At 35.9% G+C, this 13,372-nt stretch overlaps 1 protein-coding gene across 3 annotated transcripts in view; it reads left to right on the top strand.

Annotated features, from left to right (window-relative positions):
- Window positions 1-13,372, top strand: part of PRKG1 (protein kinase cGMP-dependent 1) — a 1,413,735-nt gene that overhangs the window by 1,023,826 nt on the left and 376,537 nt on the right. For all 3 annotated transcript variants that reach the window (XM_055354062.2, XM_019034965.4, XM_019034964.4), the window contains exon 5: window positions 6,982-7,045. In XM_055354062.2, the coding sequence (XP_055210037.1) occupies window positions 6,982-7,045 (64 nt within the window). The remainder of the gene's footprint in view (window positions 1-6,981; window positions 7,046-13,372) is intronic.

The raw sequence follows: 13,372 nt of genomic DNA, 5'->3' as shown, positions 1-13,372 counted from the left end.
AAATCATATTTCTTAATGTCATATTTCTTAACTACTGATCTTAGCAGAAAGAGTCTTCAAGTATTAGAAAGCTTTCATACTTACAGTGGCAGATAAAAGTTTTCTGAAGTTTTAATTTTCGGTTGAAAGTTTGAATTTTATCATAGGCAAAAACCACTGTCTGTTATTGCCCTTTAAGTGATGGACTTAACTTTGTTCATTTTGAAAAATAGGCTGCCGAAACCCATATTTTTTAAAAATCATTTTCTAGTAAAAAATGGTGTTCCATGAAAAAAGTGGCTAACTCGGCTTGTAACTCCAACAACCATTCAAATGATTTTGCTTGAGACAACTTTCATACTTCAATATTTTGTCACACACACAATATCAAAAACTTGTATACAAAATTTAATTTAAAGATTTTAATTTAATAAAATTAATAACTTTTACTATTTCAGGAAGAATTTCATACTTTAAAGTAAAACTGGCATGTTATTTATCTTTTTCTATGGTGAGTGTGTGGTGAATAAGAAAATAACAACTAGTATAGTTTGGTGTTACTGCTTTGATTTGTACTGAGAGCCGCCATCACTTTTGCACCATGAATGCAAATGTCAACACAGTCATTCCAGGATAAGCTTTAAGAGTCAAAAAGTTATTCAAGTCCATCTTTTAAAAAGTTATTCAACACTGAATAGCACAGTTACCACTTGTGTTCATTGCCACATATTCATGTAAATGATAATTTCTTTAATGATTAGTTTGTTCTGGTACTAGAAGAATGATTAGTTTGTTCTGGTTCTAGAAGCAAATCCAGCCATGTCTGTAGCTTCATTCATTTGTAAAGCAAAAGTACAATTGTGCAGACAGGATCTTAACTCAGTCTTTGTTTTGAAGCTAAGCCTTTAATTCCAGCAAGGTACCATACCGTTTGAAAGATGCAGTGCAATAATTTCTTTTACTGACTTTGCATCTGGCACGCATTCAACAAAGCCAACTTTACAGGGTTTCATTCGCCTCTTAATTATTGTGTGATCTTCTCTAGTGAATGCAATATGGTAACTGACCCGTAAGATGCTTGACTGATTTTCAATTTTAAGTTGAAAAGCTATACAGAACACTTTTCCTTTAGAAAATGCATCATGTCTACATTTTAAAAATTCAATTTCTTTTTCTTTAAAGTCTGAATGATTTGTCTCAAAATGGTGTCACAACTTAACTGGCATGATAATCTTTCCAAAAATGTTGTTTTATAACATAATAATGGAAATTATTATCTATACCATGAGAGAAAGATAGCTTTCATCCTATTTGTATTTCTTATTTACAGTGTTTCCAAGTTTCTTTGGATTCTCTATCTATCTTCCATGAGTCAGGAACTCTCTGATGTGACATTTAAAAAATATCATTGATAAATAATAATTACACATACTTATGGAGTACATGTGATATTTTGATGCATTTTTATATTTTCCAAGTGTCTTTGGACTTAAAGATTGACTGCTGTGACTTGAGAATATGAGTCTTCTAATCACCCTTTCAAAGCGATAATCTATTCTTAAGTTAAGGAAATATAATATAAACTTTTATTTTTTATTTTTGTTTTTATTTTTTGAGACGGAGTTTTGCTCTCGTTGCCCAGGCTAGAGAGTACAATGGTGTGATCTCAGCTCACGGCAACTTCTGCCTCCCGGGTTCAAGCAATTCTCCTGCCTCAGCTTCCCAAACACCTGGGATTACAGGCATGTGCCACCATACCCAGCTAATTTTGTATTTTTAGTAGAAACGGAGTTTCTCCATGTTGGTCAGGCTGGTCTCGAACTCCCGACCTCAGGTGATCTGCCTGCCTAGGCCTCCCAAAGTGCTGGGATTACAGGTGTGAGCCACCACACCTGGCCTTAAACTTTATTTTATTAACTTCTTAATAAGTACTATACACTTCTAAAATTATAAGTAAGATAAAATTTTACAAGTTATAAATGTTTTAAAAATATGTAAAACTGTTATTGATAAATAAGGTATCCAAATGTATTTACTTGTTGTTTTTCTACTCAAGCACACAGAAAACTTAAGGATTTCAAAAGAATGACCTAATGGATGATGATAATAAGGTTACAGAGATTATAGCAGGTGTAATGACTAGTAAGAGCACAGTGGAAGTGCTGATAGCATACTAATTTTTGTAAACAGCACACCTATCATAAACCTACTACCTTAAAAATTTTAGAAGACCCGAGAACAAACAAGCATGCATCCCATTAGTCATTAAAGTGATAATATCATTCTATGTCAGGTGATCTCTGGAGAATTCTACTGTGTACATGTGAAATAATAAGTGAAAAAGGCAAACTCCAATTTATGGAAATAGTTTTGACCTTTGAAGACCCATACAAAAGGGTCACAGGAAATCCCTGTGTTCCCAGACCACATTTTGAGAACTCCTGCTGCATGTAATTATGTTATTCTATGTGTGCTCCCAATTTTTGTTTTTATTGACACATGCTTTAATAAAATTTTTTGTACCTAGGTTTTCCCCCTCTTAGCTATTGTTTTCATGTAATAGGTTAACATAAATAAAATTACTAAGATGAATTAAGAAAATGGGACATCTACTAATACAGCTGTCCCTTCAAAATGTCAGTGTCATATGGGCAAATGTGGGAGGGTTGTCATAAAATGAGAGACTATAGAGAAGAATAACAGCCAAAAGCAGTGTTCAGATTTTGACTGGACTTGGTTTGAAAACAAAACAAAACAAAAAACAATTGATAAAGACACTTTTGGACAATAGGTAATATTTGAATGTGGAATAAATACTAGATGATAGTGTAGATTTATAGTTAATTTTGTTAGGTATGATCATGGTATTAAGGCTATATACTTAGGAGAATGTTTTTATTTTTAGGATGTGTATGCTGAAGTATTGAAATTGTTTCATATTGGCAACTTACCCTCAAATGTTTCATTCAAAAATAACTGTATATCCATTAATCTGTGCACACACACAGAAGAATACATGGATTGAGAGTAGATAAATAAAAAATGATACATGTTAACAGTTGTGATTCTGTGTGTTGGGGATAGAGGCGATCTTTATTATTCCAGACTTTCAATTTATTTGACATTCTTTATAATAAAATGTTTGGAAATAAATGAAGTCACTAAATCAAATGTTACTAATATTATTTATTTATTTCCATATCACTATTTAAAAGAATAAAGTGTTGTTTTGAAAGGCATTTTTTAGTACATTCATTGAAAAGTATGTAGCTCGGTGAGCAAGCAATCAGCTCCACCATCATTTACAGGGGATGTTTCATCCTTTCTTCACCAGTGCTGAGTGGAATGACCTCAGGCAGACTTTCAAGGTCTCAGTTGTCTTATCTATACAATAGATGACAATAAGAATGGCTATTTGATAAGGTTGTTGTAAAAATGAAATTTATATTGTCTATAAAACCCTTAGCTCAGTGCCTGGCAAATAGAAACTACTCAAATCTCATCTTCTATTATTGTCATTACAAATTCTAAGTCGTTGCTACATTCAATTAGAAAAACCAATGGAAAAGCACTGCACATTAGATCATCTCTATTATATTACATTCTAGTGCATTCTGTAACTTCGGTCCTATTGCAAGTCCTTAGGCAACCAAAACAATAGGTAATGCATCTGTAAGAATTACTCATAATTAGCATGTAAATTGTTACAATAAATTTTTTTTTTGCATAACTGAAAATATTCTTCTCTAATGTTTAAACATTTTATCTGGAAGTTTGTCCTTGCAATTATTTTGCTTTCAGTTTTCTAAAGGATAGACAACTTTATTTTGAATTATTTTATATATAATTTAGTGGAGTCTAAAATGATGTATTTTGATGTATTGGAGGAAAGTAAACTAATATATTTCATGGGTAGAATTTCAAACTATAAACATTCTGAATTGTTTTGTTCCTAGTGTGTACGCTACTAGTAGACCGACTGGTCTAATTTGCTTTTTAGAAAGCAAATTAATTACGTGACAGAATTTATCTAGTGTTTGCAGAATATAAATCTTAGAATTGTAAAGATGGCTAGAAAAGTGTTTCCACAGTAATTTATGACAGTGAAGGCACTTATTTTTCCTGTTAAATGGTTTTCTTTTTGTGAAGTCCAGAAGTGCTTCAGTTGTTACTGGTAATATTTTAGAGTGTTTCTTCTTAAAAATCATCCTTAATTTGTATTAGCAATAAATGCTGCTCAATGTTTTGAGGCATTTAAAAAAGGCATTTAAAATTGTGAAAGATGATATATTTAAAATGCCATCCTAAAACCTGATGCTTTTGTTTTCACTTAATGCATTATATAGTCAAGTAAATTTCTTCTCTTGGATAAGAACTCTCATGGAAATGAAAATACTGTAGTATGGCTAGGAATAGCCAGAGCCTAAAGTAAAATAATAGGTGTAGTATAATAGGAATAAGCTGGTCTAAAGAAGGAAGCCAATTATAATAAAATGAGAAAAACTCAGTTCTAGTTTGTATTTTCCACAAATACCTAATGGGATAGAAGCACTCTAATTATTCATCTCAGAAGAAACTGAAATATAGCTCATTAAAAGAACAAGGCAGGACTAAATTTTTCAACCTACGTAACTCATGGCAACAGCTTCCTCTATCTCCTTCTGTCTTTATGTGATATGGTCCGTCCAGCTGCTGAAATAGACTGCCTTCTGGAAATTAAACCCCACATGGCTCAGACCATAGCAGTAAATCTGGTGCAACAGATGGTCCTGGGTGAATTGTTACACCTCTGCATAAAACCTTGAGATTTCATCAATAAGCCTTACCCTAAGTAATGGAAATCAAAGTGACAAATTAACAACAAAATTTTCATGCTTTTACCAAAAGAGCGCATTATTGTTTCTTTTATGGTATCATTGTAATCAAGCCAAAATTATGCTATAAGTCAAACATCAGGCATACAAATGTATATGCACTCAGTTATAGCCTTTTCTCCATTCAGACATTAAGGTATGATTAATTAAGACTATAGTTCCACATCCCAGTTAGATTTTCCAGTGAAGTTTCAGGAATTATATGTTGATAACCTTTTGTTTTTTTTTAATTTAAAGTTATTATAATTTTGCATAAAGTAAGTTTTATTGGTTTGTGCATTTGACATCATTTAGTATTTTTTTTTTTACTGTTTAATGGGGAGAAATAAGAGAACAGGATGAAAAGAAGGGAACTAACATTGTATTTTGATGTATTGGAGCAAACTAAGCTAATATATTTCATGGGTAGAACTCTTCAGGTCTAATCACTGTCCTATGAAGCATTCACAAATCCATGCTTTCATAACTACATTCAAAATATGTTGTTTGTTATTTATAAATCGCTGAAAATACAGGGGGTTGAAAAAGACAGATATAGTTCTTATTTTTGTGGATTTTTAATTCTAGCAGAGAAGACATTCAGTAACAAAAATCCAATTAATTATCTAATTACACTTGTAGTACGAGATTAAAGAGATCGTGATAGGAGAACTTGACCTAGCTGGAGAGGGGTTGAGGAGAGTGGGAAGCTTTCCAAAGTTGTTAAGTGAATGTTTGCAGATCTGAATGCATCATCAATCAACCTGTGTCTTCAATAATGGTTAGGAGTCGGCCTGGAGAAAGGTGTGTGTATGGAGGAAGACCTGGAAAGGGAAATAGAGCTTGAAGGAACCTGGTGACAGCAGACTAACAGAGGAGAGAGTGTTTTTCTCCTCATTGTATGTTGAGGCACCTATCAACAAAAAGAGTCAAACTCTGTAAAATATTTGAAGAGATTCATTCTGAGCCAAATGTGAGGACCACGATCCATGACACAGCCCCAGGAAGTCCTGAGACCATATGCCCAGGGTGGTTGGTTTACAGCTTGATTTTATACATTTTAGGGGGACAGAAGTTACAGGCAGACATCCATCAGTACGTATAAGGTATACATTGGTTTGGTCTGGAAAGGCAAGAAACTCAAAGTGGGAGCTTCTAGGTCATAGGTGGATTAGAAGGTTTTCTGACTGGCAATTGGTTATAAGAGTTAAGTTATTATCTGAAGACCCAGAATGAATAAAAGGAGTTTCTGGATTAAGATAAGGGGTTGTGGAGACCAAGGTTCTTATTATGCAGATGAAGCCTCCAGGTAGCAGGCTTCAGAACTCTTATCAGACATAAAAAGATGCCAGACTCTTAGTTAATTCTCTCCTAGATTAGGGAAAAGACCTGGAAAGCAAAGGGGATTCTGTATAGAATGTAGACTTTCCCCACAAGAGACAGCTCTACAGGAGAGAAATAATTTTCAAAATATGTCAAAGGAATATATTTTGGGGTAAAATACTTCAATTTCTTTCAGGGTATGCTATCTGTCATGTGATTCTATACTAGAGTCAGGTTGGAATTTGGTATCTTATTTCTATAAAGAGTCTGTTTTGTCAGTCTTAAGATTTCTATTTTAAGACTTACAACGAGTCTTAAGATTTCTATTTCTATTTGAATGTTAATTCTAGTAAGTTGTGACTGAAATCCAAAGGGAGGAGGGTATAACGAGGCATGTCCAATCCCTTCCTTCCCGTCATGGCCTGAACTAGTTTTTCAGGTTTACTTTGGAATGCCCTTGGCCAAGAGGGGCATCCATCAGTTGACTGGGGGGCTTAAAATTTTATATTCGGTTTACATATCCATGGTCACACAGATAAAGGTAACAGTGATTTGGACTCAGTCTGTCCAGACTCCAAGTTTTTTTTTCATACTCCATGCCTTTTCCCTGTTAGACATCAAACCATGCTTAAATGATTGCTTTGATCTTCATCTGCAACTTTGTTCTTTTTTTTCAGGTTGTGTGGCTAATGCATTTTTTTTTTTTTTTGGCAGATTCCTTGTCATGAAATAGTTTTGTGTTTTAATTAGATTCATGGTCATTTTTATTACTTATGAAAGTAAGTTGTGGTTCATGTGTTCAGCACTATTCTGTTTTGTTTTTCAGCGTTCCAACATTCCAGAGCCTTCCTGAAGAGATCCTCAGCAAGCTCGCTGATGTCCTTGAAGAGGTAATTGTTTTTAGCCTTTGAACTTTTTGAGATGGGATCCAGCCTGCTTGGCTGGCTTCTTTCACAGCTGTGTGATGAGGAATCACAAACTGCAGAGATCCTTAAAAAATTTTTGAACTCTGGGATGAGCTATATATTTGGCTTCATATAGAAAGCAGCTTAGCATGTCTGACATTTATATGCAGAAAGGTGCAAATCAACCTAATTATAGAGGGAGACAAACTTTTTGTTGTGATAAATACCATGTTACTTTGACTTACTAGAATGGGAACTGGCATATTTCTCTTATTTTAACTAGTGTAAAGTAAAATTGTAGTTATCACCACTCTGAAGCTTCAGATTAGCAATTTACAACTAGGATTAGTAGTTGGGCACATATTTTATTACCATATAAGTATGTTTGATACACATAATTTTCTGCCTGAAAGTGGAATGCCACTTTTAGTTGTTTTTCTCTGAACCCACAAAGCTATGGTTTTGAGAAAGAGGAGAAACAACACACATTAGGCTATCCTTTTGTAGACTGGGATTCATAACAGCAGCAGCAGGAGGAAGTTTTTCCGTTCAAATTGATGAGCTTTATACGGAATGTAGTCTACAGTTGTTCTCCTAAAGGTATTGGGCATATGAGTTTTGTTTCAGGTTGAAAAGATTAAAAAATTGGCTTTTCCTGTTTGCTGAGGAAATAGAGATACATTGGTGGTGTAGGAAATTTCAAACTTTTTCTCTAAAGGTTAAAGTCTAAGTCTTTTGAAGTGAATTGACAATAGAGAGATTAACAGGAGAAAATGTCATACAGGAATAGTGTATGGGGGAGGTCATGGTGACAGAATTGGAGGATGGAGTCAGAAAAAAAGTGTGTCTAGAGTGCTATAAGTGCAGCCAAGTAATGGAGGGCCACTTAGGACATTGCAATTAATTTAGCTTTTACTTAGAGTGAGATAGAAGTCACTGGATGGCTCTAGGCAGAGCAATGAACTTATTTGACTTAGATTTTTAACAAAATTGTTGTGGCTGCTGTGTTGAAAAAAAAATAAAGAGGCTGCTACAATAATCCAGGGAACAATAGTGGTGACTTTGTTCACTGTGGGAGAAGGAGATTGAAACATCGTCAGATTGTGACTCTCTCTCTCTCTCTCTCTGTCTCTCTCTCTCTCTCTCTCTATATATATATATATATATATTTTTTTTTTTTTGAGACAGTGTCTTGCTCTGTCGCCCAGGCTGGAGTGCAATGGCGTGATCTCGGCTTACTGCAACCTCCACCTCCCTGGTTCAAGTCATTCTCCTGACTCGGCCTCCTGAGTAGCTGGGATTACAGGTGCCTGCCACCATGCCCGGCTAATTTTTTTGTATTTTTAGTAGAGACGGGGTTTCACTATGTTGGTCAGGCCGATCTCAAACTCCTGACCTCGTGATCTGCCTGCCTCGGCCTCCCAAAGTGCTGGGATTACAGGCGTGAGCCACCACACCCAGCCGATTGTGACTATATTTTGAAGGTAAAACTGAAAAGCTTTACCATTGCGGTAAACTTGTAAAATGAGAGAAAGAGAGGAATCAAGGGGAAACCCTGAGGTTTCTGTTGTAAATAATTAGAAGGATGGAGTTGTTATGAATTGACGTGAAGAAGACTGGAAGAACAGTACATTGAGGTGGAGAGATAAGAAGCTCAGGGAGAGAGGCTGGAGTAAAATCAGAAGCTTAAGTGATCTTTGGCAGGTAGATGGTTTCTTGTAGCATTGTTTATGTAGAGGGAGCTATTGGCTATCTGAATATCATTCTGTGGGACCAAATGCAGATGAATACAAGGCAGAACCCTGAAGAAGGGAGCAGCCAACAATTATTATAAAACCATGAATAGATCTTAAAAACATCATGCCGAGAGAAAAGCTTAAAACCAAAAAAAAAGAGATAGTTATTGAAAGATCATTTACATATACTAAGACATATGAGCACAAAAATACATTTTGCTGGGAGTCCTGACAAAATATTGAAAATTGGATATACGTGAACAGTGGTCTGTATCAGAAAAGGGAAGGGAGCTCTATAGGGATAAAAGGGAATGAATGAATGAATGAATGAAGAGGAAGGCATAAGGCCTTGACTGATTCTTCACGTTTCTACTTTAAGAGACTGAGGAATGAAGAGGGACCAGGAAAGCCTGTGGAAGTAGGAGGAAAATCAGGAGCTTTTTGCTTGTTAAAATCCAAGAGAAGAGAATAACTTAGAGAAGAGTCAGCAAAGCTTAGATTTTAATTTAGGTGAAAAGATAAGGAGAGAAATGGGGTCAACAGGTAGGAAAGGGAAAGTCAGGTTGAGAGAAGAACAGAATATATTACTGAAGCAGGGGACAGAGAGGTTTGCACATATAAGCAAGCCCCTTGAGTAAGCACAAGAGAATAGGCGCTGTAGTGCCTCTAGAAACAGGGAAGGTAGACTATCTGGTTACACATGCAGGTGGGTGGATTGATGTAATGGCTGGAGCTGTGGAAAGCCTGTTCTGATATATTCTATTTTCATAGTGATACAGAAAGCAAGTATGATTGCTAGGCATCATTAAGGCCCTGCTTGATGTTAGTAATCCCAAATCTTATTCAAGATTATTGCAGTAGGGGAAGGAGAATTAACTCCATAGAACAAAAGGTAGGAGAGCTTTTAAGCACTGGGGTGAGCTAGTGGAAAAGTCACATAGGTGAACTCCAGTGGGGCTACTCTAGGAGGAAGGCAGTTGTTCATTGTGATTAGGCCATCTGTGTTTGCTATTTGTTCCTGATGGAAGTTAGGCTCCCATCCTCCCAAGAGACTGAGAGAAAAGGATCTGTCTCTTTTCTTCTAAGATTACATTTCAAAAGGATGGTTCCAAGGTCCTTGAGAAGGACATTCCTGGGTGTGAAATCAGCTGGGAGAAGATTTTCATCACAAAGAGGCAGATTAAGAATTTTCAGTTGAAATTTCTTTAAAAGTAAGTGCTCTAAGTAAAGGGAAATCAGGAGCCTTGAGTCAGGAAGCTGACTGTCTAAAGTTTAGTCAAAAGTTTAGTCAAGCAGAGGGGAATATTAAGCCCTCTTGGACACTAGAACATTTGATTATGTGTCTGTTTTTTAGCCTCATTCGTTTACCTGGATTCACTTTCCAGGTAGATATAGAATTGGATTTAACCAGGATTGTTGTTTTGCCAAGCGAAGTTGGGAGGTTGATAGAGGGAATGGGGAGTTGAGTGTGCATATGGAGAGTGATTGTAATGATTGACCTAGGAATTTAAACAGGGCAAGGAGGAGACAAGCACCAGATGGGCAATGGCCAGTGAGAAGTGGTAGGATCAGTGACTTTTAGTCTCATGAGGTTAAAGAATTTCTGGAGTAGGGCTATAAGAAGGGATAAGTTAGAAAGATAGTGAAAATGCTTTTGTCTCTAGGTACTGACTATACCAGTAATTCTGTGATCCATATACAGATTCTTAGCTGGTGGTTTATTGAAGTCAGCTTTGCTATGACTTACTGGTCTCCTTCATCTATGTGAACACAAAGTGAAGCAGAACATTGTCACATCTGACTCCTATGTTCAAGTATAAAAAATTTATGAGAAAAAGTACTGGCTATATTTCTCTCTGAATGTGCTGACCTATAACCTCTGTAAATATAAAACTACTTTTCCAAGTTGGTCTTTTGCCTTTTGCTTTTTTTATTGAATACACTGAAGACTCTCTGGTGACATTGTGTGTTGTTGTTTTTAAATCAAACTAAAGCACAAATTTATTAGCCCCAATCAACCTCCTAAAAAAAAAAACCCAACAAAACAAAGACTTCATGAAATTCTTTAATCGTCTTTCTTTTCCACAGCTGTAAAAGTATTTGCTATTTTGTGTAACAAAAGCCATAGCTCTATAAATAATTCTGACCAAAGAAATGTTTTAGTATTTTATGTCAGATTTTCTAATCAGAAGATGCCTTAATTTGTGTTTGGATTGTGTGAGCCATAGTACAGTCCATACCAATGCTGAATTAAAATGGAAACAGATGATTAAGTACTCATACATTTGTTTTCAGGATGTAAAAATGAAGTAAACACATAAAATGCAAAGTAGACATGTAAATACAGTACCCAGTACAAACAAAGTGTTTAACGCAAGTTGAATGAACAGGCACAATGAGAAACTAAATTATATATCAGATAAAGTGAAGCAAATTTGGAAGAGCAAAAGCAATACTGAAGTCACATAACATTAAGGGGAAATGTGCTTGCATAATAATTGAGCTGTCTTTCTCAAATAGCCACAAGAAGATGAAAGAACCCCAGATAATTTTGAAAGGAAAGCAGTACCATTAAAGCCTTCAACAAAGAAGTTTATAGCTTTGTTCGTTTGACAAATATTTATGGAGCACTTGCCATGTGCCAGGAATTGTTTCAGGGCCTGGAGATTCAGGGCTGCGCTCTCTCATAGCATGTGTTTCAATGAAGGATACTATGATAAGGAAGGAAGGAAAATAACATCAAGTGAGAAGGCTACTTCTGTAATTACCAAGGGAAGAACTCTCTGAGGAGGTGATATTTAAACCAAGATCTAAATGAACGTATGGGGAGCCATGTGCATCTGGTGGAAGGAAGAGCAGACACACCATTTTAAAGTAGGAATGAGTTTGCTGCTCTTAAAGAACAGAAGGAATATTTGTGGATGGTGGTAGTGTGTTGAGAGGAGGCTACAGAAAATTAAGCAGGACCAAGTTGCAGAGGGTTCTGCCAGTCATGATAAGGAGTCTGGTTTTTATTCTAAATGTAATGGGGAGATTTTTACGGTTGTAAGTAGTAAAGTGACATAAGCTGAGTTATGTTTTAATAACATCTCTCTGACACTTGTGAGAAGAATGGATTACTGAGGGAAAGGCCAGTTAGAGAGCTACTGCAAAATAACCCAGGTGAGGGTGGATGGTTTGCATGTGGACTTATTTCTTATTGACTATTCATTCTGAATATTCATTGTAAAACAATACTTCCAGCAGAAGAGAAAACAATTTAAAAGTAATATGGAAAGACAGAGACTGAGAGAAACAAGTGTAACCAGACAAAAAGAGCATTGAACATAATGATATTGAAAGTGATATGGATAGTTAAGTGTGACAAGAAGGCAAGGGTACAACACCTGGGGAATCTTGTTCTGAAAATGAAAAAATTAAAATAAAAAATAAAGGATTTAGGGGTGATTTCTGCCATGGCCCACCTCAGCCCCCACCTACCCCCTTCTAAAATTTCTAGCATAAATATACCACCCACTTGTGAGTTTCTCCCCATGAGATTATAGTACAGGAATGAATCTCTTCATTCTTTTTGTTTGTTCATTGGCATTATTACTATTGTTTTAAAAATTCAACTTCTATTTTATTTTATTGTTATGTTTTTGAGATGAAATCTCACTCTGTTGCCCAGGCTGGAGTGCAGTGGTGCGATCTCAGCTCACTGCAACCTTCATCGCCCCGTTTCAAGAGATTTTTGTGCCTCAGTCTCCCGAGTGGCTGGGATTACGGGTGTGTGCCTCCATACCTGACTAATTTTTGTATTTTTAGTAGAGACAGGGTTTTGCCATATTGGCCAGGCTGGTCTTGAACTCCTGACCTCAGGTGATCCGCCCGCCTTGGCCTCACAAAGTGCTGGGATTACAGGCATGAGCCACGGCGCCCACCCAATTTCTATTTTAGATACAGGGGTACATGAACAGGTTTGTTACACAAGTATATTGCATGATGCTGAGCTTTAGGGAATGGATCTTGTCACCCAGGTAGTGAGCGTAAGTATCCAATAAATAGTTTTTCAACCCCCACGCCCTATCCTCCTCTAGTAGTTCACAGTGTCTGTTGTCCTCATTTTTATGTCCATGTGCATTCAATGTTTAGCTGTCACTTATAAGTGAGAACATGTAGTAATTTAGTGAACCTTTTTCTCTTTCCTTTATATAACATACTAGAACAATTTCCTTTGTATAGTGAATCACTCCTTCTTCAAGAACAAATGAGAGTTTTCTCTAGTCTCTTTGAAAAGTTGTGTATACTTACAGGTACAGAGTTTCTTGGTCAAAAACCTATCCAGACCAAACACAGTAATCTCAATATTTTCGTAGGCTGTGTTTTGAAAGACAAGTTCAAGTAATTTACTTGACTCTCTAAGTGTTCACTGTTATTGTCACTGCAGTATACTCTACTTATCCCATATTTGACTCAAATCGAGACAATAAATATTAGAGATTATTTTAGGACTCAGATTTATTTTACTAGAGAAGCCATTTTTAGTTTGTAAAATAGGAGTTTTAGGTGCAAGTATGGAACAGAAAACTCTGAC

The sequence above is a fragment of the Gorilla gorilla genome, chromosome 8, assembly GCF_029281585.2.
Source record: "Gorilla gorilla gorilla isolate KB3781 chromosome 8, NHGRI_mGorGor1-v2.1_pri, whole genome shotgun sequence".
NCBI lineage: Eukaryota > Metazoa > Chordata > Mammalia > Primates > Hominidae > Gorilla > Gorilla gorilla.
This window is presented reverse-complemented; position numbering and strand designations above follow the sequence as displayed.